The sequence below is a fragment of the Vicia villosa genome, linkage group LG5 (genome assembly GCF_029867415.1).
Source record: "Vicia villosa cultivar HV-30 ecotype Madison, WI linkage group LG5, Vvil1.0, whole genome shotgun sequence".
NCBI classification, from domain to species: Eukaryota; Viridiplantae; Streptophyta; class Magnoliopsida; order Fabales; family Fabaceae; genus Vicia; species Vicia villosa.
Window position 1 is genome coordinate 77,839,296 of NC_081184.1, and position 27,097 is coordinate 77,866,392.

General features: G+C 37.9%; 1 protein-coding gene across 6 annotated transcripts; it reads left to right on the plus strand.

The window, feature by feature from the left end:
- On the plus strand, nucleotides 1-25,989 carry LOC131601773 (proline-rich receptor-like protein kinase PERK8). Of its 6 annotated transcripts, none has more exons than XM_058873666.1 (6): nucleotides 1-136; nucleotides 300-346; nucleotides 2,248-2,314; nucleotides 6,453-7,111; nucleotides 7,210-7,336; nucleotides 8,026-25,989. In XM_058873666.1, the coding sequence occupies exons 4-6, from the start codon at nucleotides 6,453-6,455 to the stop codon at nucleotides 8,338-8,340; spliced, it is 1,101 nt and encodes a 366-aa protein (XP_058729649.1). In that variant the 5' UTR covers nucleotides 1-136; nucleotides 300-346; nucleotides 2,248-2,314; the 3' UTR covers nucleotides 8,341-25,989. The 6 variants fall into 6 exon arrangements, 5 of the variants coding, with proteins under 5 accessions (XP_058729649.1, XP_058729647.1, XP_058729645.1 ...); XM_058873664.1 differs by lacking the exons at nucleotides 6,453-7,111; nucleotides 7,210-7,336 and adding exons at nucleotides 2,526-4,804; nucleotides 4,890-5,204 and having other exon boundaries at nucleotides 8,026-8,217; XM_058873662.1 differs by lacking the exons at nucleotides 6,453-7,111; nucleotides 7,210-7,336; nucleotides 8,026-25,989 and adding exons at nucleotides 2,526-4,804; nucleotides 4,890-5,204; nucleotides 5,345-5,466.
- The last annotated feature ends 1,108 nt before the right edge of the window (nucleotides 25,990-27,097 follow it).

Below are 27,097 nucleotides of genomic sequence, written 5' to 3' on the forward strand. Positions count from 1 at the left end.
ATTTTTACATTTTCCCTTTTCTTCCTCCAAAATGCTTCTCTAAAACCCTAGCGCCGTGTTCTCAAACCGTGAACAAATCAAGCTCTCGTTCACTCCTCCTCTGTTCTTCGTAGTTCAAGCTTTCGTTCGCTGTTAGGTAACTGCAAAACATTCAGTCCTCTCACTCCTTTCTACTTCTATGTGCATTTTTGTTTTGTTTTTATGTTTCATTTCTTCAATCATTACTATTTATTATTATTGTTGTTTCAGATTTGGATTTTGGTAACTTATCCTGTGAATTTGATTTTGGATTCTGGTAGGAACTCGTTTGGATTTTGATTCACTTTATCCCGTTTGGCTTGTCAAGGTGATTGTTCCTCATTCTATTCATGTTTTTGGATTTTCTATCAGCTTCAGTTCATGACATCTCTCTTTGTATTTTATTTTTCTTACATTTGATAATAGTTCCTTCAATAAAAATATAGATATCTCGTTCACTCCCTCCCTTCTGTTTCATCACTTCACTCACAGCAGCCATAGCCTGCATATAAAAAACAAGAACAAGTTTGCAAAATCAGAATATATAGGGACTGATTTGTAAATTTTATAGGGACTAGTTTTTTAAAATTTCGCAAAAATTACAGGATTACATGCAGCAACACCTCCATCAACCAAGTTGAATTGAGCACCATCATTTTCAAAGTGATATATATGGAGGTAGATAAGTTGGTGCAGCTGATGTTCCAATGCATATATCTGACAATTTTGCATCTAAGCTTGAAACTGCGTTCAACTTCATATAAACATATAACCAAAGTCAGTTATTTAAATATCAATAATTCAATAAAACAAAAAAGATTATAGTATAGTATATGCTTAGTACCTTAAAACTTGAGAAGGTAACAGGATGAAATTTCTTGATGTCAAAAGTTGGATAACAACATTGGTTAAAGTGTCACTTTGTCTTGTATCTTTTAATAACTCACTTGCTATATTATGTAAGAACTTTCCATCATACTTTGTACCAGGATATGTAGCATTCTAATCACTGTATACATATAATGTTATAATATTGATCAATCATAGATGTAAGACTCAATAATTTGATATTTTCTACTATAGGTAAAGTGCGTGTAATAACTATTAATCACTATAATATATATTGGTCCCTGAAAATCAACTACTGGATCATGGATTGGACCATCTTAAAATTGATTTCTGGATAAAGTAAAGAAAAGTTCCTGTCTAATATTTAAAGTGTCTGTTACCGCGGAAACGGCTGCGACAAAATAATATCAAAAGGTGTTCACACACATCGATATCGTTATTCACCGTTTTTATGATATAAAGTTCTGATTATTATAACTTGATGATGTTGAATATGGAAGGACCATATTGATGGTAGAAGTTGATAACTTGTTCAGTAGTAAATAGAGGACGAGTAGGGTCATTTGGGTGAGGAGTAGTGATTGTAATTTTTAGGAAAAAGAGAGTGGTTGCATGAATAGTAGCATGCAAAAGATGTTATAGTATAATATTGGTATCATGAAGTTAGTATCATTTATATTCTATTAATTATTTCATTTTGCTTATAATACTAATAATATATATGTGTATATTATTGACCTGAAGAGCCTTTTCCAAGTGGTTAAGAATTACTGTAGGAATAATCCCTCTAATACCACCACCATCAATACTGATTGTATTTTCAATCCACTAAATTCATGTGTCAAGCGTTTTTGGTTTTATTTCATATCATGATTTTATGCTTAATTATGATTAATTTTAGATGTTAATTAGTTGTAGTTGAATCCCATGAAAGTTCTTAGTGGATTGTCTAATAAGTTCCTTGCAATTATTAATTAAAGAAGGTTCTTCAATCTTCTGTAGCAGCAGAGGTGATAAATTTGTGTCTTCAATTTTTCTTCTTTTTCCCTAAGGGAACATTAAATGTAGACTTCCAACAATAAAATATCCCACTCCTCCTATTTGATAAACCTCCATCCCCTGTGACTTTAAACTTTGATATTTATAAATAATTATTGAATGAAATATTTATATTTGATTTTTTTTCTACTTCTCTTGCATTAACTATGTGAGTTTTTTAGGGAAAATTGTTTATTTTGTTGTTTAAAATTTTAAACAAATTAATTCTCTTACAAGTTTTTGTCTTTATGGATCATTTCTATGTGCAGAATGTGCAAGAAAATATGAACTCTAAGTTATATTTGATTCTATAATTTAAAATTTTTTATATTCACGTTGTAGAATTTGGAGTGCTCTCGATTTGTACAAGGATAGTGTGCAAGGAAAACTTTGGAAATTATTATCAAAGGTAAGATTCGTTGGTTTTCTCTTTATTGTGATAATCTCTTTTCTTTTGTACATATTAAATGTATGTAGTATGTTAATTGAAAACTCTTAGATATCTTAAATCATTAAACATTTTAAGTTTATGCATTATAGGGAGCTAATAATGCACTTTACTTTGCTTATTTATAAAAAAGTTATTTATAATAAATAAACTTTACTTGATTATATTGTAGAATATGGACATCCGCGTACGTCGTAGTTGGATGTACAATAGGCTAAATCCTCATAAGAAGGGGTACACTCCTGAATTTCTAAAAGGATTAGAGGAATTTGTTTCCTTTGCAATGAAACAACCAGGCACATCTAATAATGAAATTAGATGTCCGTGCTCTATCTGCAGAAACATTGGTTTCATACATTTCGAAGAAGCGAAAGTTCATATTTTTAAGAAAGGATTTACTCCTGATTATTGGTATTGGACATGTCATGGAGAAGTTAATCCAGAGTTGTGTGTAGAATTAAGTAGGAAACAATATGCACAAGAGGGATATAACGACCACCACAATAGATTTGAGAACATGGTTTATGATGTTTTTGGACCACAACACCAAATGCAGTGTGATGATGATTATGAAGAGTCTCCGAATATTGCTGATCAAAAGTTTTATGATTTGCTACATGCGGCTCAGAAGCCATTGTGGCCTGGATGTGATCATACTGAATTGTCTGTTGCTGTTAGATTATTGACAATTAAGTCTGAGGGAAATATTTCTCAACGGTCTTTTAATCAAATGGTGGAACTTATGAAGGAGACAAATCCTCCAAATAATTGTGTCCCTCAAGATTATTATAGGGCGAAGAAAATAGTTTCAAAACTCGGTCTCACCGCAGAAAAAATAGATTGTTGTGTAAATGGTTGTATGCTTTTCTACACCGATGAATGTAAACAATTAAAAGAATGCAAGTTTTGTAATGCACCTCGTTATGAGAAAAAAAAGATTGGTAAGGGGAGATTCAAAGAAGTTCCAATTAAGAGAATGCATTATTTACCCCTAACTCCTAGACTTAAGAGATTATATGCTTCAATGAGCTCAGCTCCACATATGACGTGGCATTATGAAACTAGACGAGAACCCGGAGTGTTGTGTCATCCATCAGATGGAGAGTCATGGAAACACTTTGATCAAGTTTACCCCGACTTTGCTGCTGAACCGAGGAACGTAAGGCTAGGTTTATGTACAGATGGTTTTGCACCATTTAACCATACAACCTCCCGTTATTCGTGTTGGCCTGTGATTGTAACCCCTTACAATCTTCCTCCTGAGCTATGCATGACAACTCCCTACATGTTTCTAACTTTGATTATCCCCGGACCAAAAAATCCAAAGAGCAAGATAGATGTGTATTTGCAACCATTGATAGATGAGTTAAAACAGTTGTGGAATGAAGGAGTGCTTACACATGATATATCTAGAAAACAAAATTTTAAGATGAAAGCTGCATTAATGTGGACAATTAATGATTTTCCGGCATATGGAATGTTGTCTGGTTGGAGTACAGCAGGAAAATTAGCATGTCCATATTGCATGAATCAATCAAAATCAAAAGCTTTTTACTTAGAGCATAGTAAAAAGTGTTCTTGGTTTGATTGCCATCGACAATTTTTGCCTATGAATCACGTGTTTAGAAGAAATAAGGATGCCTTTTACAAGGATCGAAAAGAGAAGTCTAAACCTCCACAATTATTAAGTGGAGAGGATGTGTGGGAAGAAGTTTCTTTTCTCCCTAAAATAACTGAGGTCGACCCTTGTGTATGTGATGGATTTGGCGTGTCTCATAATTGGAAAAAACAAAGTATCTTTTGGGAGTTACCTTATTGGAAAGATAATTTAATAAGACATAATCTTGATGTGATGCATATTGAGAAGAATGTGTTTGATAATGTCTTCAATACAGTGATGGACATTAAAGGCAAAACCAAAGACAATGCTAAGGCAAGAAAAGACTTGAAGGAGTATTGTCGAAGAAAGGAGTTAGAGCTACATGTACTACCTAATGGGAAAGAATTGAAGCCTAAAGCAAAATATGTTTTGTCTAATGATCAACAAAAAGGCGTGTATAAATGGATCTCTGAATTAAAAATGCCTGATGGTCATGCTTCAAATTTGCATAGATGCGTGAACTCGGAAGAACAAAAGATAATTGGAATGAAGAGTCATGATTGTCATGTGTTTATGGAGCGCTTGTTACCAATTGCTTTTAGTGCACTTCCACATAATGTGTGGAATCCTATAGCCGAGTTGAGTAAATTTTTCAAGGATTTATGCTCAACAATTTTGCGCGTTGACGATTTGTTGTTGATGGAGCAAAACATAGTGATTATAACTTGTAAGTTGGAAAAAATATTTCCACCGGGATTCTTTAATTCCATGGAGCATATTCCGATTCATCTACCATATGAAGCAAGAGTTGGGGGTCCTGTACAATATCGTTGGATGTATCCATTTGAAAGGTGATTATTTAAATTGTACAACCTTAAATCTATATTTATTATTTATTCTTAATTGGTAGTTAATATTTTATATGTTATTGTTTAGATACTTGAATAGGTTGAAACAAATGGTTAAAAACAGATCGCGTGTAGAGGGCTCAATTTGCGAGGCATATCTATGTCAAGAGACTTCTCATTTTTGTTCATATTACTTTGAGTCTCATGTGCAAACTTTGAGAAATAAAGTAGGCCGAAATGATGATGGGGTTCAAGATGATGTAGTGCCACAAACCTTTTCAATTTTTAATCATTATGGTCGTTCAGCTGGATTTTGTAAGAGCCGCTATTTGGATGATAGAGAGTTAAAAGCTGCACATTTGCATATCCTTCTAAATTGCGAAGAAGTCCAACCATATATTGAGTACGTACATTAAATTTAAAAAGAGTGATTTAGCATTTCACATTAGTTATAAAACATAATAATATTAATAATTGTATATACATATATATATATATATATATATATATATATATATATATATATATATATATATATGTTAGATGTTTTGTGAAATATTTAGAAGAAAACAATCCAAATGTATCCCAAGCTGTCATAGATGGAAGGATTTCATCTGAATTTCCTACCTGGTTTTACACATACGTAAGTGTTCCATGATTTCAACTATTATACATTATTTATCTCGTAGTTTTGGAATATAATGAATTTATCTTGCCTATTGATAGGTAAATGATAAAAAAAATAACGTGCAAAATAACATGCGTCACTTAGCATACGGTCCTAAGAGGAAGGTTCGTACTTGGCCTGTGTATTTTGTAAATGGTTTTAAGTTTCATACAAAAGAAAGGAGTGTTGGTAAAAAAACAATTAATTGTGGAGTTTGTGTCAAGGGTGATGACAAAGGAGTTGAAGAGAATTATTATTATGGCATTGTTAAAGAGATTATGCAAGTTGAATACCTTGGAGAGCCAACCATGCAATTAGTTTTGTTTAATTGTGAATGGTTTGATGTTGTTGCCAATCGTGGCATGAAGGTTCGACACCAATATGGAATTGTTGAGGTTAATCATCGTAGAAGATATTCAAAATATGATCCTTTCATATTTGCAACTAATGCTATTCAGGTGTATTATGTGCCTTACCCAGAAAAACTAAAAGAAAAGGTTGATTGGTGGGTTGCGATTAAAACAAAACCAAGAGGCACAGTTGATGATCGATACACATTAGAGGTTGCATATCAAGATTCCGCAACAACCGCAACAAGTGTAGATTTTGCAGCAAATGATGAGCTACTTGGTCATTTAAGAGATGAAGGGGAATATGAGGAAGTAGAAATAAATGTTGAGGATGAGGACGAAGATGATAATGAGGAGGACGATGGAGGCGAAAACGAGGACGATGGCAAGAATGAGGATGAATTTGATTCAGAAAATGATTTAGAAAACCATGATGATGATGATGATGATGATGATGATGAGGAAAATAGTGATGATTAAATTTTAATATTTTTTTCGTTTTATGGAGGTGATGAATTGATTACTAAACTTTATTATTATTATTCATTTTGTGTATGTGATTAATTTATTACTATAGTTTTATTGTTTTAATACTTTAAATAATTCTAATACTTTTATTTATTACTAAATGCAGATGGCAGATCAAGATAGAAGTAAAGAAAAAGCTTCCAAAAATCATCATTCTAAACATCTCAAACGTTCAAAGTTGAATCATCCTACTCAATCTCATATTGAGATATCTCAAGTAGCACCTCTTTCTAGGACATTGCATGATACACCACTTCATGAGACATCACATGATGTAACTCGTGTTCCACCTCCTTCTAGTGTGTCTCGTGTCCCCCCTTCTAATACATCTCATGTAGAACCTTCTCATAACACATTACATGTTCCACCACCTTCTAGATGGTCTCGTGTTCCTCCTTCTATGACATCCGGTGTAACACCTCCTCCTAGCACAAGTCATATTCCACCTTCTTATAACATGTCTCATGCTGCCGCTTTTAAGAAATCTCGTGTTCCACCTCCAATCAATGTCACACGTCCTCGTGTTGTACCTCCTACTAGGATATCTTCTACCACCCCATCAACTAGTGCATCTCATGTAGCACCTCCTACTAGGACATCTGATCATGATACACCTTCACCTTCAATAAGAGGGGTAATATCACCATCTAACTCACAACCATCTCATTCTGAAGGAGCACACACTCCTAGATCTAGTGAGACTGCTGTTGCATCTGAGACACAAAGCAATAACTGCAAGAGAACTCTATACCTTGATGGAAATGGGTATACATATATGTGTGTGTGTGTAGCGATACATATATTTTTAGCTATTTTATTATACCAGCAAATAAGCCTAATAAATACTAATGTCGTTTTTGTAGATTTTTACCTTCACATCCTGCTGCTAAAGAGATTGGAGATATCATCAAAAGTAATTTTTATGAAGCATGGCCCTCATGGAAAAAGATTCACATTGATAAGAGAGACATATGGTTTGCTGCGTTTAAGGTATATTTTTAATATCTATATATATACATATAACTGGTTCAGTCCATAACATCGTGCAAGAGTCTAAAAAATGAATGCGACATGGATGATGATTTCAATGAGTATTTAGTAAGATAGGCCAATATACTCATGTATTAAATCAGTTCTAGAAGTTTTAATTAATACTCATAAAATTTATTTAAAAATATGGACATTGATGATGAACTAATGCTTAGTATATGTCTAGCTATCAAGCTGGAGTCAAAGTGGCAAATTTTGCTACTTTATGAACTAGGTTAGTAAATTAATGGCAAGGTCAAAGTGAATCTCCTGCCTGCACTCGTTTTTGCATATATGCCTTGCTTTATTTAATATAACAACCTATGAAGATCTTGATATGTACTTTTAAGTATTCACCATCAATGCTCATTGAAAAGTAATATATGCATTGCTTTTGGCATTGAGTTGAAACTAATTGTATTGTTACTGGGATATTTGTTCATCAACTTATGTAAAGTGTGTATTTCCATATGTCTTTTCCTTTTAAATTATAGTGAGATTTTTTTTGTCTGCATCAATAAAGTTCCATATGTTTGAGCTTTATAAACAATTCTCAATAGTCACTACCTAATTGTACAAAAGTATTCCAACTGTATTTAAATTATTATTGTTATTTTTATTTTATATTCACTCATTGTTTATACGTACAGAAAAGATTTAATATTTGTCCACCCGATGATGCATGGGCTAGAAAGAACTTTGAAATAAGAGGTGCAGCTGTAATGAAAAACAATCTAAACAAGGTTCGTACCACAATGAATAGACCAAGATGGATTGGTTCGGATGTGTGGAATTCATTGTGCAATCAATGGGGAACTCAAGAATTTAAAAAGAAGAGAATACAAGCAAAAACAAACAGAGCATCTGATTGTGGTGGTTTTGGAGGATCCCTTCACACATGTGGCTCTATCACCTCATCCCAACATAGAGCTAATATGGTAAAGTTTCTATGCTTTCATTTGTGACTTAACAGAAGTAATTTTTCTATTAATTCACACTATAGTTTTAGAACTATAAATGATTATTAAGCTTTGGATATGTTGATAATTTTTCTATGCTTTCATTTGTGACTTATCATGAATCTTCCAGTTTTTACGACCACAACAAAGAGGTCTTTTTCAACAATAAAAATTATCAAGACTAAGTTGAGAAACAATATGGATGTTGGGTTTCTAAGAGATAGATGACAATATATATTGAACGAGATATTAGTGCAAGCATTAGTTCTGAGTCTATTATTGATGACTTTAAATAACTCAAAACGCGTAAAACATTGTTTTAAGGTACTTTTAAGTCATGTAATTTAACTTTTTGATAATCAAATTTATATTTATTTTAACTTAAATGCTTTATATAAGACTAGAAGTCGTGCGATACACGAATATGTTTTATTTAAATATTATCGATTATTATAATAAATAAAATATATTGATATGAATAATTTTATACTAGTTTTCTAATTTAAAATATAAGTAAGTTGTGTTTGATGTTTTATAGTATTATTTAATTAATTAAAATAAAACTATATAAAATAAATAAATAAAATAAATCACTTGTAAATAATATTAAATTAATAATTGAAATAAAAAGTCCACCTTCGGAAGCTACAGGTTAGTTGTGTTGTCTTAGTAGAAACTAGAGTCAAATAAGACAAGAAAGATTTTATTAGAAATAAATTGGGTTCTATGTGGAACTATCTTGATAATTACAAAGATCACGCTAATGGGAGAGTTTGGATTCTTTGGAATCCCCAACAGTGGGATATAAAGTTTATTAGTTCCACTGATCAGGTGATTCATTGTGAAGTTTACTTGAATAATGGACAATTCTCACACTACCTATCTGTTGTCTATGCTCATAATGTGTTAAGCAAGCGAAGAGAACTTTGGGAGGAGATTAGAAACAAGAAGGGGGCTTTCCAAGGGCCATGGATTATTATAGGTGACTTTAACAATGTGCTGAAAATAAATGATAGAATTGGAGGGAATGAAGTTCATATGAATGAGTATGTTGAGTTAGAGGAAATGATGCAGGATGTAGAACTCACTGAACATGAGACTGCAGGGAACTTTTACACTTGGTCTAACAAACAAAACTCTAATGTGATCTATTCTAGGATTGATCGAGCTGTGTGTAATACTATGTGGTACCTATAGTTTCCTAACAATGTTCTTGAGGTGCTGAATCCCTCGATCTCAGATCACTCACCTTTGAGACTAAGATTTGATTCAAAGGAGAAGATCCAAAGGAGAACCCCTTATAGATTCAAATTCTTGAATTGTAGCACTACTGAGCCTGATTATGATGAGGTGATGACTGCTAGTTGGAATCAACACATGAAAGGTACCCCCGGCGCAAGATTTGGTACAAATTGAAACGGCTGCAACATGTATTGAGTAAGATGAATAGAAAAATAACTGATGAGATGAAAAAATTGCAGACTAGCAGAAACGAGCTTGATGATGTTGTTGCACCCCAAAATTTGCCCTCTTCTCTGTGCTATAAGTTATGAAAAGACGTTTATTTCGTCAATCAAAATTTGAAGGAAAATAATAAAAGAGTTCCTCTGTGGTTCCAGACATGTCCTTCATCTCAATACTTATGATGCAAGTTACTTGATCAAAGTTTGGATAGGATGTTCATTAAAGTTAACTTGAAGATCGATGACTTGAATTACAAAAGTTTGGATGTTTGGTTGAATTTCGTAGCATACAAGTTGTCATGGCTCCAAGACGTCCATTAAAATGTGTTTAAATCCTCTTACTCAAAGATCATTTTCAAGGCATAATGTGATACAAGTTAATTTGGTTTGGAGATTGAATTAGAAGTTCATTAAAAAATGCAAGTTGATCGGGATTTGAAGTTTGATTCGATTGATTCCATAAATTCAATTTAAGTTCAAGATTAATTGATTGGATCAAAGGTTTTAAGCATTTGATTGGTCATAGAATTGATTCAAGTTGGAAGATTCATATGGATTTTGGAACACCAAATTTAAAGGTTCTTCATTACTCCCATTCAAAGGTCCATACAACCATCATTATATAAAATTCTACAAAGTCCAAAAATCCATTCATTACAAAAGTCCAGCCCATTTACAAAACCATACAAAAAATTACATCAAAATTGTCCCCAAGTCCATGTGTTAATCTTCGTGCTATGCCTCCAATTCTTGGCCACCTTCAAGTTACCAAGATCGGTTCTGCATATTATGAACCAAATACCTGCAAAAAGAACCGAACCTTGACACAGAGTTACACAAAACCGTTTCGGAAGTAAACCGCAGCAGAAGCAGAAATGGAACCGCACCAGAAAAGGAGAAAAAGATTTTGATAACAGACTCGGAAAAGAAAACAGAAAGTTCAGAACAGAAATTGAAAGGAGAAAAATGTAACAGAAAAGAGAGAAACCTGTAACAAACTTCTATCGATCGAGGAACCATCATCAATCTTCATCCATCTCCTTCACCGAATTCATAGCACAACCACGAATTCCTCATCCATCTTCTTCATTTTCACCATCAGTTTCCAACAATCTCACAACATAATCATCTTCATCACACTTCAATTCAACCACCGAACCTCTTGAATTTCTCTCTTCGTTTTCAATCGTAACAACTTTCTCCAATTATCTTCAACCTTTCCCCAATCTTCAATACTCTCAAAAACCTTTGAACCGGGTTCATCATCTTCAATTAATTCTCCAATAATCTTCGTTCATGAAGAACAAGCTTCAATAGAAAACTACAACACAAACTGAATCCCCAGAAATCATCCTCCACACTTCAATTCTTGATTTCGATTCATCGCACATCTACACATCACAGAATCGATCTTCTTACATGCTTCTTCAATCAACTTCATCGCGCACAACTTTGACATTGTAAACATCAGATCTTCGCATCACTTCCGCCACAAGAACCACAACACCGAGTCACAGCACCATCACCTTCAACGCGGTCCATTTCACAATACGCGGCAACTTGCATCCATCAGCATCACAAATCGTATCTACGAATCCGCATCTGCATACAACAACATCGCATCAAAAATCAGAGAGTGAGAGAGATTCGAGATCGATAGCAGAAAGAGATTGAGGACTGAGTTGAGATTCGGGGAGAGAGACGGAGAGTGATACGAGGGCGGTGAGGTCTTGGTGCCGTTCGCGGTGGCGCGAGAGGATCTTCGCCGGAGATTGAAGGAGTTTCTCCGACGCCGTTCGCGGCCATGAGTGAAGAGAGGAAAAAGAGCTGATGCGTCACACTTGTAAACCTAATTTCCCTCTTTTTATTTTGATTAAGTGATTGGATTATGATTAATGTGCATGATTAATGTTAATCTGATTACTACATGGAAATTGATTATCAAAAAATTTGATGATGGATCAAGCTCCTTGGGCTATCACCGAATTACTGTTCATGCACACTATAGGCCCGTGTCACCCTCCTTGTTTGATGCAAAACTGAACAAAAACAATCTTTGTTGGGCTTCACCCTAGGCCTGCTGCGCCCTTACTCCTTCACTCAGCATTAAACCCCCTTTTGTACATGATTTTACATTAGATTTGATTGTTTTAACTAGTTTGCTTCATATTTCTTGTAGGTAACAAAAAGACATAAAATGCTAAACCATTGTAGTTTTGTTTAACTTTTGCATGGTAAAAAATGAATAAAAACACGTAATCTTTGCTTGTTAGAATTTAAATGTTTTTGTACATAGTTTTATTCTGATTCTTGATAAAAATGTCACAAAAAACAATTTAATCTTGTTAGATTTTTGTTTAGGATTTACTTAGAATTTAATTTCTATTATCTTCTATGGCGGGTGCGTGCCTCCTTGTTATTACTGATTTGTTTGTTGAGATGTGCGAGGTACTTCGAGAGAGCCTTTGATTGCTATTCGACTTGCTTTGTGTTCCACTTTATTTGTGGGACACGAATTCGCTTCCGGTGCGATTGATTTGCATCGTGTTCCACTTTATTTGTGGGACACGAACTTATTCTTGATCTCTCATCCATGAGATGTATTCCTGTATTGTCTGGATTATATGTCTTGCAGGTTGCTTGTGTGGTTGTGTTTGATATGCACCACATAGCGGTTGTGATTTATTTTCACGCCGCATCGCTTTGACGCTTATGCTGGACTCCTGGCTTTGCTGGATGTAAGATTACGTGAAGTTTCTTAGTTCTGCTTGCGTTGCTAGCTCACTGCGGATTTGCTATCCGCTCGGTATCTCCTCCGTCCCTTTTACTCTTTCACGCACCATACGATGCCATGAGAAGTAGGGTAGGCATGCAGCATCATATTTGCCATGAGAAGTAGGACCTAGGCATTCATCTGGCCAAGCCCTCGAAAGAGGCTCTGTTTTTGTTTGTTTACTGTTTTCAGTTTATTTCCAGTTATTTTCTTGTTCAACCGTCTCGGAGGACTTTCCCCGTGGACGGTGGCTTCGGAGGACTTTCCCCGTTAGCTAGAACGGTTATTTTTTGTCTTGTTCACCCGTCTCGGAGGACTTTCCCCGTGGACGGTGACTTCGGAGGACTTTCCCCGTTAGCTAGAACGTTTATTTTCAGCTATTTGCTTGTTCAACCGTCTCGGAGGACTTTCCCCGTGGACGGTGGCTTCAGAGGACTTTCCCCGTTAGCTAGAACGTCTCCCTAGTTCCCAGGTCACTACTTCGGTAGTTTGCTTGCTTTACGAGCTGAGCTCGTTTGTGTGTTGCATTTGCATTGTTTACTACTTCGGTAGTTTGTTTGTTTCTCGAGCGGAGCTCGAATGTATGCCTTATGGTTGTGATGCTTGTTCACTATCTTTGTATCTGCTATGCCTGTTAGTATGATATCTCTGTGATGTTTGTTCACTATCTTCTTATCTGCGATGCCTGTTCGTATGATATCTTTGTGATGCTTGTTCACACTTGCACATGTATGCCTGTTACGTGTTGTTTGCGATGCCTGTTCGCATTATCACTTGTGATGCCTGTTCACACACTCACATTCGTGTATGCCTGTTACACGTCTGTTTTTGTTTGCGATGCCTGTTCGCATGTCCTTATTTGTGATGCCTGTTCACATGTCATGTTTGCTAGGATCTTTGTGACGCTCCTTGTTTGCATGCTCCCTTAGGGTGCTCGGTTCCGTTTCTCTAGGAGACGCGAATCGAGATAGAAACAGAAACTTTTTGGCCGAACTACGGCGCTCTGATTTCTCCATTGCACATTGGAGGTACGTAGGCATAGGGTACGAACACCCTAGCGAGCGAACTTTTCTCTTTTTCTTTATTTTGTTCGAACTTTTCTCTTTTTCTTTATTTTGTTCGATCTTTTCTCTTTTCCTTTATTTTGTTCGGCCTTTTCTTCTTATCTTATTTTCCTATTATTTGCATGTTTCCTCTTATTTGTATATCTTTCATTGCATGTTTCCTTTTACACATAGCATGATGCACACACACACACCCTTAGATTTAGAAAGCTAGCAAGAATGGATCCTGTGGAGTACCACAGACATGAGGGGTGCTAATACCTTCCCCTCACGTAACAGACACCCTTACCCTTTCTCTGAGACCATTGCTTGTTATTTTGGTTTTCTTCGATATTTTCCATTCCTTATTGTAGGATAAATAGATGTTCGATGGCGACTTCATTGTATTTGTTTCGATGAGTTTTCCAGTTGCTTCAGCTGGCGACTTCACTGGGGACTATCCGAGTGTCGTTCCTAGTTCTTGCTTGATTTCCTTTCTGTGGGTGTTTGTGTGTTTACGGTTATCATCATTGTATATACTGCTTGCATGCATTTGCATTTATGTGTTTACCGCTTTCTTTTCTGTGGTTGTTTGTGTGTTTATTACTCGCATCATTTGTATATATTGCTTGCATGCATTTGCATCTATGTGTTTACTGCTTTCCATATTCTGGATATAGTGCTGTGCTGGCTGGTTGTTTTTCTTGGCGGGCGGGATGTTACTGTGAGGTAAAAGGTCCATTACCCAGACCAAGTATACCTTAGATTAGCGTGGATAGTTATGTTGGCTCTCGTGGCGCTTGGCACGTAGAGTTAGCATAACATACCACAACCAGGAGAGAACTCGGTGAGGCGATCTCTGTCCGGCATGCTTATTGCCGTAGGCAGGCGCTCTCATTGTTTGTTCGAAATTCCTGGCGACCATTAGGGACATCCTGTGTGTGTTTAGGATTCCTACATGTGAGGTTTTGGGATGGGACAGGAAACCTTGGCACCTACATACCATTTACTTCTTCAGATTCGAGGTCGGACCTTTATTTGGTCTGTTCTCATTATGCTCGATATCTTGGTATTGTGAAACGACGGCGGAGCTTTGATCCTGTTACTTTTGGTTCTATTCAGACGTGGTATAACATGAGTGGTTCTATCAACGGTTAATTGGTTCTTGTTGTTCTGAAACTACGCCAAACCTTTGAACATATGCAGTGTGACTTTGCGGCAGTGCAACTGTATCCAGTATTGTGGTTCCCATCATTTTGCATCATTGCATATTTACTTTTAAGAAAATGATGTACAAAAAAATAAACAACATACATGTTCCTTTCATTTCCAATGAATCATATCTTTAAGCCTCGTGTCGAGCCTTTCCATCTCTTATTTGCTTAAAAATCGAAACACGAGGATTCCTTGGAAATTGAATGAACATGGCATTGCATTCATATCATGCATCTCATACATTTCACGCATAACAGGTGTTCAAGCTCGAGGATCTCTTATTCAGACTTGATACTCTCTTCAGGCTCGCACACTTGACTTGTTAGTGTTGTGAGCTCAAAGATTGGTCATGGAACAACTTTGTGGGGATTTTATCCAAGGTGAAAGCTCAGTTAGGTTTCCTTTTGAAGACAGGTCTTATTCTCATTTGCTTCCACGGTTGCTTTATTTGCAACTGGTTAAGCTCTGTACGGTGTGGATATCTACAAATTCTCTGCTTGAGAACGATGAAACTAGGTGTGAATTCTATCTTGAGGCACCTGGTCGTGATGTTAGTATCTATAAGTCTTTGAAATTGCTTGGGGCTCCCGCACGAGGGATAAGCAAGACATTGTCAATCTTGAGCATTGCACCATTTGCATTGCTCGAATCCCTAAAGCATTACAAATTTCGTGTGACTTCGCCAGAATCTTCTGCCAAACAATAATCAAGAGTGATCTGCAAAGGCACACCTCTCATTCTCAAGGTTCTGCTTTACATCCCGAGTCACCTCCTCTCTTGGAGTTTCCTTGTCAGTATCCTTTGCTTGTCAACAGAAATGGAAAGAGTAAGAATCAAGCTGATGTACTCCCAGTGCCTTGTATTTGAGTTACTTCCTTGTTTGTTGGAATTTAAGTTGGTTGCTTTAGATCTTCCTCACCACATATAGCTCTCCTGATCTCAATGACAACACTCAGTGTTTTCTATTTTGGGGCACCCGATCATAATGCCAAGCCTTACAAGGTGTTGAGGTGCAAAGAGTCCAGAACTTGCTCGATACGGAGATGTTTGAGTTTATTCATAATGGTTTCTACTGATCAATTCCATTTCATATGCCGCAAGTAGAATGTTTGTTCTTCCTCGAGGAGTAGCGCACGAGAATCACGTGCAACCTGTACTACCAGAGGCTTCCCTCCCAACAACTGTTGTGTGTTCCAAGTAATCAGTTTGATAGCCAAGTGTCAGATGCTATTGTTGTTCGCCGATAGCAACACAAAGTTCCTCCATTCATGATGGTGATTGCTGATCCAACGGCTATATTTAGGGCTCCCGACCGAGGGATAAGCAAGACTCCGTGTTCTTGAGTTCGCATCATTGGCAGCTCAAATCCCTAAAGCATTCACAAACTCCCGTCGCTATTTTTTGGGGCTCCCGACCGAGGGATAAGCAAGACGCCTTGTATCTTGAGTTTGTGCACCACTGACACAACTCAAATCCCTATAAGCTGGACATTTGCAACTTCTGCATGACTTTGCCAAAATCTTCTTCCAGGAAGTGATCTAAAGTGTTCTGACGTAGTGCTTGGTGTGCTTTCCACTCTGGAGGCACTTGGTCATCTGATTGAAGGTTGTCAGTCATTCAGAGACAAGGTTCAAGACCTGATTGACATTGAGGCTATTACATGCACTCTTGAGGGCCAAAATTGAAGTTCTCCTTTGACTCAACGGATCTTCCGAAGCAATAAGTCCATACGGAGAGAATCTCCTCAACGTTGGCAATTCCTAATTCATCATGCATGTTCATGTTTAAGCTTTCTTGTTTTGTTCAATATTGTTGCATGCAAAACTTGTTTATTTTTGAACTATAATCATAATGCATTGGATATGTTTGTCTTGAAAAAAATCCATTCGCTTTTTCTCTTATATGTTTCTCTGTGCTTTTTGTGATACCCAACTCTTGTTAACAAAGCATGATAACTCCGAAGGGAGGATGATGAACATAATACCAAGAACCTCAAATGGTATGCTTTTGAGTAGAACCCTGTTGATGATGTACAGGCATTGTTTCAAATTCCCAAACACTGGAGATATAAGGGAGACAGACCCTCGATAACCCCTCTGAGCCTTCGAAGTAGGAGTTTCTTTTCTCAAAATAAAAAACCCTCACATTTAACCCAGGGGCGGGTAGTATTCAGTTAACCTGATCGAGCATTCAAAATTCATCAGGAGCATGCATCTAAGGATACAACAATGGCTATCTTTCAAAATATTGAGGAAAGTCAAATCCACAATGATTATCCCTCACCTCAGGAGGTCGAGACATCAAATTTATCCCTCACATCAGGAGGTCGAGACCAAGATCAAAGTCGTTGTGGTTTATCCCTCACATCAGGAGGTCAAAATATGACGATACCACAATGGTAATTCCTCATCAATCAAGGACTCAGGCAGTCACAATCTCTTCCAACAAATCTGAGACTTAGGATTACACGACTTGTTCAAAAAAAAAGAGTGAAATAAAAAAGAAAAAAAGCCCGCTAAGTCAAATAGTTGAAAGCACGTGACTTAGGCAAAAATTAGGGCATCCCGCTGGACCTCCAAATCAAAATTCAAAAGAATTTGTCCAGGCAAAAATTAGGGAAACAAAAAAGAAAAGCAAAGCAAAAGAGAAAAAACAAGGATTAAAAAATAAGAATCCTCGCCAAAGAACAAAGTTGTGTGATCGGACACCAAAGCCAAAGGTAAAGTGACTGCCATGTCTAAAGACCTCATTGACTCCTCAATCATTTCCAAACTCCTCTTGAAAGATGAATGCTCGCATCAAGTTAACTGAACTTAGGACTGGAGAACATCATGAAGGGGGTGGGCACCAAATAATTTGAGCCTAAAAATCTTTTTTTTTCTCAAACCGTGAACTTGGCCACGTTACAACCCTTGAAAGTCCTAATTGAAGCAGGGTTAATTCAAAAGCATAATGTACATGAGAATACGGTAAGCTGACTCCTAGGAGATCCGCTAAGCGCTTGAGTTGGTATCACACCATCTTTCTTTCTTAAAAACTCGATGTTACGACATCCTTTCAAAAAGTTTCTTTAAACTTCAAGACAAACATACTCTTTGCATTAGAATTATATTTCTCATAATAAACATTCTTTGCATATGAACAAGTGCTTGACATCAAGAAAGTTTCCATCATGAACTTCAGATAAAAAGTGTATTCCTCCCGAAGGACAAATTGTCTTCAGAACTCCGTTGAGCAGAGGAAGCAATATTTCAAAGTTTGATCACCCTAACGGGCACATAAGCACTTGAATACTCTATCGAGTAAGTTTTCAATCAATGTGGGGCAATCAGGTCAAGATTTGAAGAATCTCTCAAAGTTTTGAGTAATCAGGGGCATTCACTCAAGCACAGTCGAAGTTACCTCCAATACAGATCAGGCAGGGGCATGGTGCCAAAATTCTTGATACTGGGGCAAGTCAGTTTGATATTTACAAAAGGTACTTACGAGACTAATCTCTTCAAAGTCCTTACAGGCTGGGGCAAGGCACTATGCATTGACATTCTATCCTCATCAGGAAGTGTTCAGTTTTAAGTTCAGGTGTGAGCTAAACAACTTATGAACTCGAAGGCTGTTGAAAGTCAGGGTCGTCATCCTCAGCAGCTAAAAGCTGAAAGCCCAATACTTGTTGGCATCCTTACAATCAATGTGAATCTGCAGAATTCTTTGAAAGCCAACGTCTGTTTGGTCCCTTTGAAGTCAACACTTGCTTGACCTCTTAAGCCAACTTCTTGGTTGCATCTCTTGGAGAATCAATGCATGTTTGATGCTCCAGCCGATACTTGTTTGGCGTTCTAATCACTACTTTCCTGTCAACTCAGTGAATCCATTACTTGTTTGGAAAGTTTCAAAGCTCAGTTGTCCGACAAGCTTTTGCTCTTGCATTTGCATGTTGTGAGTGGGCATCACCATCCTCTGGCTTATGAGGAAACCTTGTGAAGATGTCATGCTATATCCTGGGGCATTTTCATCTGTATATCTCGCAGGTACATTCTTTCGAGTACACCATGTCAGCGCGTTGGTGGATCTAGCCAAATGAGAGATTCTCACTCCCCAGCTGAGTACATTCAGATGAGACTTTCCTTGTTCCAAGATTCTCATATCCTCAGTAAAGTGCATTTCGATGCAATTCCCGTGCTTCAGAAGCCTTATTCCCGGCGGAATACTTTCTCCCCAGTTGAATCATGATGAATGGTATCTGATTCCTTAGCAAACTCTTAATGAGGTTCCTTGCCCGAATGCCTCATTTTCCCCAGTAGAGCGCTTCTCTCTCCAACAGATTTACCTGTTTCCCCAGGAGAGTCATCTTGTTCCCCAGTGGAGTTGTCTTAACAAAAGGTTCTTATGCTAAGTTCCTTATCCCCAGCGGGTTTCTTATCTCCTCAGTGGAGCATTATGCAGAAGTATCCATCTTCCCCAAGGAGTCTTTCCTCAGCAGAGTTTCACTTGCATCCTCACCAGAATCTGTTCTCCGGCAAGGATTTCCCCAGCGGAGTGCGTCCTACACGAGCAAGTTGGTCACTCCCCATCAAAGTTGTCTCCATGACTTGCCTTTATCTCCTCATCCCCAGTGTGTCGAGAATTTGCTTCTCCAATGAAGTTGTCAGGGTATTCCCCAAGCGGTCAATTATGATATTCATATCTTCAAGCAAGATTTACTCCCCAACCAGAGCTCGCGTCCAGACTTGATCGTCTCCAGCAGATTTCTGACCCATCTTTGCCAGCTCGTAGTTGTGACTTGTGGTCACTCATCTTGTCCTCCCCGCAGAGTTCCATAATCTCTCCAGGAGTTCTTCAGCAATTCAGTGCTCATCCGTTGTTTCCCCAAGCAGTGTTCGAATCATGCATCATTTGCATAGCATTCTCAAAAGCGTAGAGCGTCTGCCTTCTTGGGAACGTTATTCCATAAACATTCATACATGCATCATGCATAAATCATATCATATCTGTTTCTTTCTGCAGGAAAGTTTATCCAGGTTCAAATGCTCCCCAGAGAGAAATATTCGCCTAATCATTACGAGCGTTATCCTGATATTGAGATCAGAAGAGGATTGTCAATTCATCCATTGAAGACATTCCATTCCCGGCGTACACAGTTCGGAAGAGATATTTGTTCCTATCCTAGTATCCAGATTAGTTGAAGGAATCGCCTCCGGATCTCCCAAGATCTTCCTAAGGAGCTAGCCCACTGATGCCTCAGATCAGTCGGAGATATCTCCTGATGATTTAATTCATCAGAAGAGGACTGTCTATTATTCCTGATATCGCCAGGTCAGTTGAAGACACTCCTATTCCCGATGTCCCCAGATCGGTTGAGGATATTTGTTCTTATCCTAAAATTCAGTTTAGTTGAAAGAACCGCCTCCGGATCTCTAAGATCTTCCGAAGGAGCAAGCCCTCTGATGCCCCAGATCAGTCGGAAAATATCCATTCCCTGACGATTTAGTTCGTTCAGAAGAAGATATGTCTGCTCAGTCCTGATGTCCCTAGATCAGTTGAAGACAATCTTGATTCCCGATGTCCCCAGATCGGTTGAGGAGGTCCATTTTCTTCCTGATGCCCCCAGATCAGTAGAAGGCACAATCCTGATGTTTCCGATCAGTTGAGGACTTCCACCCACCTGACGATTTATTTTCGTCGGAAGAAGACTTGCTTGCTCAGTCCTGATGTCCCCAGATCAGTTGAAAGCATTCTTTAAAATTCCCGATGCCCCCAGATCGGTTGAGGATATCCATTTTCTTCCTGATGTCCCCAGATCAGTAGAAGGCACAATTCTGATGTTTCCGATCAGTTGAGGATATCCACCCACCTGACGATTTACTTTCGCCAGAAGAAGATATGTCTGCTCAGTCCTGATGTCCCCAGATTAGTTGAAGACATTCTTATTTCCGATATTCAGATCGGCCAAAGACATCTATTTCGTTTTGATACACAGATCAACCGAAGATGTCGACCTTCTCTTGGTGCCCAGACCAATTGAAGTTTTTCCCTCAGCAATGGGGTTGCCCGTTCCTTCTTATCACAAGTTGGAGCATATTTAATTGTCCAGATCAATTGAAGTTTTTTCTCCCTGCTTGCGGGGTGGTACATTCCTTCTTATTGCAAGACGGAATCTTCTATTGATCAAGAGCGCAAATTTTCGAGTTCATTCTGGTATTCAATCTCCTTCCACCTCAACGGTTCGAAACTTTCGTTTCTCACTCGCCAGGTTCAAGAAGTTTGAATAGGGGCAGCTGTTGCACCCCAAAATTTGCCCTCTTCTCTGTGCTATAAGTTATGAAAAGACGTTTATTTCGTCAATCAAAATTTGAAGGAAAATAATAAAAGAGTTCCTCTGTGGTTCCAGACATGTCCTTCATCTCAATACTTATGATGCAAGTTACTTGATCAAAGTTTGGATAGGATGTTCATTAAAGTTAACTTGAAGATCGATGACTTGAATTACAAAAGTTTGGATGTTTGGTTGAATTTCGTAGCATACAAGTTGTCATGGCTCCAAGACGTCCATTAAAATGTGTTTAAATCCTCTTACTCAAAGATCATTTTCAAGGCATAATGTGATACAAGTTAATTTGGTTTGGAGATTGAATTAGAAGTTCATTAAAAAATGCAAGTTGATCGGGATTTGAAGTTTGATTCGATTGATTCCATAAATTCAATTTAAGTTCAAGATTAATTGATTGGATCAAAGGTTTTAAGCATTTGATTGGTCATAGAATTGATTCAAGTTGGAAGATTCATATGGATTTTGGAACACCAAATTTAAAGGTTCTTCATTACTCCCATTCAAAGGTCCATACAACCATCATTATATAAAATTCTACAAAGTCCAAAAATCCATTCATTACAAAAGTCCAGCCCATTTACAAAACCATACAAAAAATTACATCAAAATTGTCCCCAAGTCCATGTGTTAATCTTCGTGCTATGCCTCCAATTCTTGGCCACCTTCAAGTTACCAAGATCGGTTCTGCATATTATGAACCAAATACCTGCAAAAAGAACCGAACCTTGACACAGAGTTACACAAAACCGTTTCGGAAGTAAACCGCAGCAGAAGCAGAAATGGAACCGCACCAGAAAAGGAGAAAAAGATTTTGATAACAGACTCGGAAAAGAAAACAGAAAGTTCAGAACAGAAATTGAAAGGAGAAAAATGTAACAGAAAAGAGAGAAACCTGTAACAAACTTCTATCGATCGAGGAACCATCATCAATCTTCATCCATCTCCTTCACCGAATTCATAGCACAACCACGAATTCCTCATCCATCTTCTTCATTTTCACCATCAGTTTCCAACAATCTCACAACATAATCATCTTCATCACACTTCAATTCAACCACCGAACCTCTTGAATTTCTCTCTTCGTTTTCAATCGTAACAACTTTCTCCAATTATCTTCAACCTTTCCCCAATCTTCAATACTCTCAAAAACCTTTGAACCGGGTTCATCATCTTCAATTAATTCTCCAATAATCTTCGTTCATGAAGAACAAGCTTCAATAGAAAACTACAACACAAACTGAATCCCCAGAAATCATCCTCCACACTTCAATTCTTGATTTCGATTCATCGCACATCTACACATCACAGAATCGATCTTCTTACATGCTTCTTCAATCAACTTCATCGCGCACAACTTTGACATTGTAAACATCAGATCTTCGCATCACTTCCGCCACAAGAACCACAACACCGAGTCACAGCACCATCACCTTCAACGCGGTCCATTTCACAATACGCAACAATACGCGGCAACTTGCATCCATCAGCATCACAAATCGTATCTACGAATCCGCATCTGCATACAACAACATCGCATCAAAAATCAGAGAGTGAGAGAGATTCGAGATCGATAGCAGAAAGAGATTGAGGACTGAGTTGAGATTCGGGGAGAGAGACGGAGAGTGATACGAGGGCGGTGAGGTCTTGGTGCCGTTCGCGGTGGCGCGAGAGGATCTTCGCCGGAGATTGAAGGAGTTTCTCCGACGCCGTTCGCGGCCATGAGTGAAGAGAGGAAAAAGAGCTGATGCGTCACACTTGTAAACCTAATTTCCCTCTTTTTATTTTGATTAAGTGATTGGATTATGATTAATGTGCATGATTAATGTTAATCTGATTACTACATGGAAATTGATTATCAAAAAATTTGATGATGGATCAAGCTCCTTGGGCTATCACCGAATTACTGTTCATGCACACTATAGGCCCGTGTCACCCTCCTTGTTTGATGCAAAACTGAACAAAAACAATCTTTGTTGGGCTTCACCCTAGGCCTGCTGCGCCCTTACTCCTTCACTCAGCATTAAACCCCCTTTTGTACATGATTTTACATTAGATTTGATTGTTTTAACTAGTTTGCTTCATATTTCTTGTAGGTAACAAAAAGACATAAAATGCTAAACCATTGTAGTTTTGTTTAACTTTTGCATGGTAAAAAATGAATAAAAACACGTAATCTTTGCTTGTTAGAATTTAAATGTTTTTGTACATAGTTTTATTCTGATTCTTGATAAAAATGTCACAAAAAACAATTTAATCTTGTTAGATTTTTGTTTAGGATTTACTTAGAATTTAATTTCTATTATCTTCTATGGCGGGTGCGTGCCTCCTTGTTATTACTGATTTGTTTGTTGAGATGTGCGAGGTACTTCGAGAGAGCCTTTGATTGCTATTCGACTTGCTTTGTGTTCCACTTTATTTGTGGGACACGAATTCGCTTCCGGTGCGATTGATTTGCATCGTGTTCCACTTTATTTGTGGGACACGAACTTATTCTTGATCTCTCATCCATGAGATGTATTCCTGTATTGTCTGGATTATATGTCTTGCAGGTTGCTTGTGTGGTTGTGTTTGATATGCACCACATAGCGGTTGTGATTTATTTTCACGCCGCATCGCTTTGACGCTTATGCTGGACTCCTGGCTTTGCTGGATGTAAGATTACGTGAAGTTTCTTAGTTCTGCTTGCGTTGCTAGCTCACTGCGGATTTGCTATCCGCTCGGTATCTCCTCCGTCCCTTTTACTCTTTCACGCACCATACGATGCCATGAGAAGTAGGGTAGGCATGCAGCATCATATTTGCCATGAGAAGTAGGACCTAGGCATTCATCTGGCCAAGCCCTCGAAAGAGGCTCTATTTTTGTTTGTTTACTGTTTTCAGTTTATTTCCAGTTATTTTCTTGTTCAACCGTCTCGGAGGACTTTCCCCGTGGACGGTGGCTTCGGAGGACTTTCCCCGTTAGCTAGAACGGTTATTTTTTGTCTTGTTCACCCGTCTCGGAGGACTTTCCCCGTGGACGGTGGCTTCGGAGGACTTTCCCCGTTAGCTAGAACGTTTATTTTCAGCTATTTGCTTGTTCAACCGTCTCGGAGGACTTTCCCCGTGGACGGTGGCTTCAGAGGACTTTCCCCGTTAGCTAGAACGTCTCCCTAGTTCCCAGGTCACTACTTCGGTAGTTTGCTTGCTTTACGAGCTGAGCTCGTTTGTGTGTTGCATTTGCATTGTTTACTACTTCGGTAGTTTGTTTGTTTCTCGAGCGGAGCTCGAATGTATGCCTTATGGTTGTGATGCTTGTTCACTATCTTTGTATCTGCTATGCCTGTTAGTATGATATCTCTGTGATGTTTGTTCACTATCTTCTTATCTGCGATGCCTGTTCGTATGATATCTTTGTGATGCTTGTTCACACTTGCACATGTATGCCTGTTACGTGTTGTTTGCGATGCCTGTTCGCATTATCACTTGTGATGCCTGTTCACACACTCACATTCGTGTATGCCTGTTACACGTCTGTTTTTGTTTGTGATGCCTGTTCGCATGTCCTTATTTGTGATGCCTGTTCACATGTCATGTTTGCTAGGATCTTTGTGACGCTCCTTGTTTGCATGCTCCCTTAGGGTGCTCGGTTCCGTTTCTCTAGGAGACGCGAATCGAGATAGAAACAGAAACTTTTTGGCCGAACTACGGCGCTCTGATTTCTCCATTGCACATTGGAGGTACGTAGGCATAGGGTACGAACACCCTAGCGAGCGAACTTTTCTCTTTTTCTTTATTTTGTTCGAACTTTTCTCTTTTTCTTTATTTTGTTCGATCTTTTCTCTTTTCCTTTATTTTGTTCGGCCTTTTCTTCTTATCTTATTTTCCTATTATTTGCATGTTTCCTCTTATTTGTATATCTTTCATTGCATGTTTCCTTTTACACATAGCATGATGCACACACACACACCCTTAGATTTAGAAAGCTAGCAAGAATGGATCCTGTGGAGTACCACAGACATGAGGGGTGCTAATACCTTCCCCTCACGTAACAGACACCCTTACCCTTTCTCTGAGACCATTGCTTGTTATTTTGGTTTTCTTCGATATTTTCCATTCCTTATTGTAGGATAAATAGATGTTCGATGGCGACTTCATTGTATTTGTTTCGATGAGTTTTCCAGTTGCTTCAGATGTTCAAACCAAACTTAATCAAGATTTGTTTAATCAGAAGCTTATACAGGGGAGCAATGAATTAATTGATGAGATTGAGTCTAAGAACGAGTTAGAGGAAAAGATTCTGATGCAAAAATTAAAAATTGACTGGCTCCAGCTTGGGGATGGAAACAACAAGTACTTCTTTGCCGATTTAAAGGAGAAAAACAGACAAAAAAATCTATCCAGGCTTGAAGATAGTGCAGGCACCTATTTAGAGAAACCTGAGGATATTGAAAGGGAGATCTTGGCTTGCTATGGGGAGTTAGTGGGCAAGGCTGCTAGCAATCTAACTCATGTGAACATTGAAGTCCTGAGAAATGGGAAGCAACTGTCTAAAGAGAGTGCAGATAGCCTTACTAAGGGTGTGTCAGAAGATGAAATTGCTCAAGCTTTAAAAAGCATTAATGATCATAAGGACCTGGTGATGATGGCTACAGTGCCAAATTCTTCAAAAGTAGCTGGCAGGTTGTTAAAAGAGATGTAATACAAGGTGTTCAAGAATTCTATATTCAGAAAAGATTATTACCTGTTATGAACTGTTCCTTAGTGACTCTTATCCCAAAATCAAGAGAAGCCAAAATAGTGAAAGAGATTGGACCTATAGCTTGTTGTTTCACCTTATACAAGATCATATCCAAATAACTTACTAAGAGATTGAGTAAAGTAATTGGAGAAGTGGTAGATGATAGTCAATCTGCCTTCATCCCCGACAGAACTATTCAAGATAACATTCTCATTGCGCATGAATTGATTAAAGGATACTCGAGAAAGCATCTATCCCCAAGGTGTACAGTGCAAATGGATGTGCAGAAAGCCTACGATACTGTAGAGTGGAGGGCTCTTGAGATGATAATGCAGGAGCTGAACTTTCTAGACGAGTTTATTGAGTGGATCATGTTATGTATCAACACAGTCTCCTACAAATACTCAATTAATGGACATACAAGTAGTATTCTGAAAGCTAAGAGAGGACTTAGACAGGGGGATCCCATATCCCCCTTACTGTTTGTTCGTGTCATGGAATACTTGTATAGATGCATGAGCAAATTGCACAACAATCCTGCCTATAGATTTCATCCCAAATGTGCAAGACTTCGTATTACAAATAACTGCTTTGCAGATGATTTGATGCACTTTACTAGAGGGGATGAACAGTCCATGGAACAAATGATGAATATATTCAAAATGTTCACTGATTCCACAAGATTACAAGCTAATCCGAGGAAATGCATGGTGTATTTTGGAGGCGTAAAAGAGGAGGATAAACAGAAAATCTTGGTTGTATCTGGTTTTGAGGAAGGAACCTTACCTTTCAAGTATCTGGGGGTGCCTCTCTCAAGTAGAAAGCTGAGTATCAATCAATGTCAGCCATTGATTGATAAAATTGTGGCTCGAGTCAATAATTTGGACATCACACTTGTTGAGCTATGCGGGTAAAAGTCAACTTGTTAAAAGCGTTTTGTTTTCCATAACTTCCTACTGGGCTCAAGTCTTTCCCCTTCCTAAGAAAATTCTGCATAGAGTGGAAACTGTTTGTAGAGTGTTCCTTTGGAGCGGAAAAAGTGAGGGTAGTAGAAAGGCTCCTATAGCTTGGGACAAAATTTGTGATCCTAAAATCGCAGGCGGTTTGAATATTGTGTCTCTTCTAGAGTGGAATAAAGTGTCAATGCTTAAACTCTTGTGGAATATACAAGCTAAGAAGGATTAATTGTGGGTATAATGGTTGGATGCATATTACATTAAAGGGAAAA

What these genes read in the sequence shown, in the direction of transcription:
- LOC131601773 (XM_058873662.1), top strand. Translation starts at nt 2,529, where the DNA reads ATGGACATCCGCGTACGTCGTAGTTGGATGTACAATAGGCTAAATCCT. An exon ending in TGGATGTATCCATTTGAAAG is followed by an intron (nt 4,805 to 4,889) that starts GTGATTATTTAA and finishes GTTATTGTTTAG; the next exon opens with ATACTTGAATAGGTTGAAAC. An exon ending in GAAGTCCAACCATATATTGA is followed by an intron (nt 5,205 to 5,344) that starts GTACGTACATTA and finishes TATATATGTTAG; the next exon opens with ATGTTTTGTGAAATATTTAG.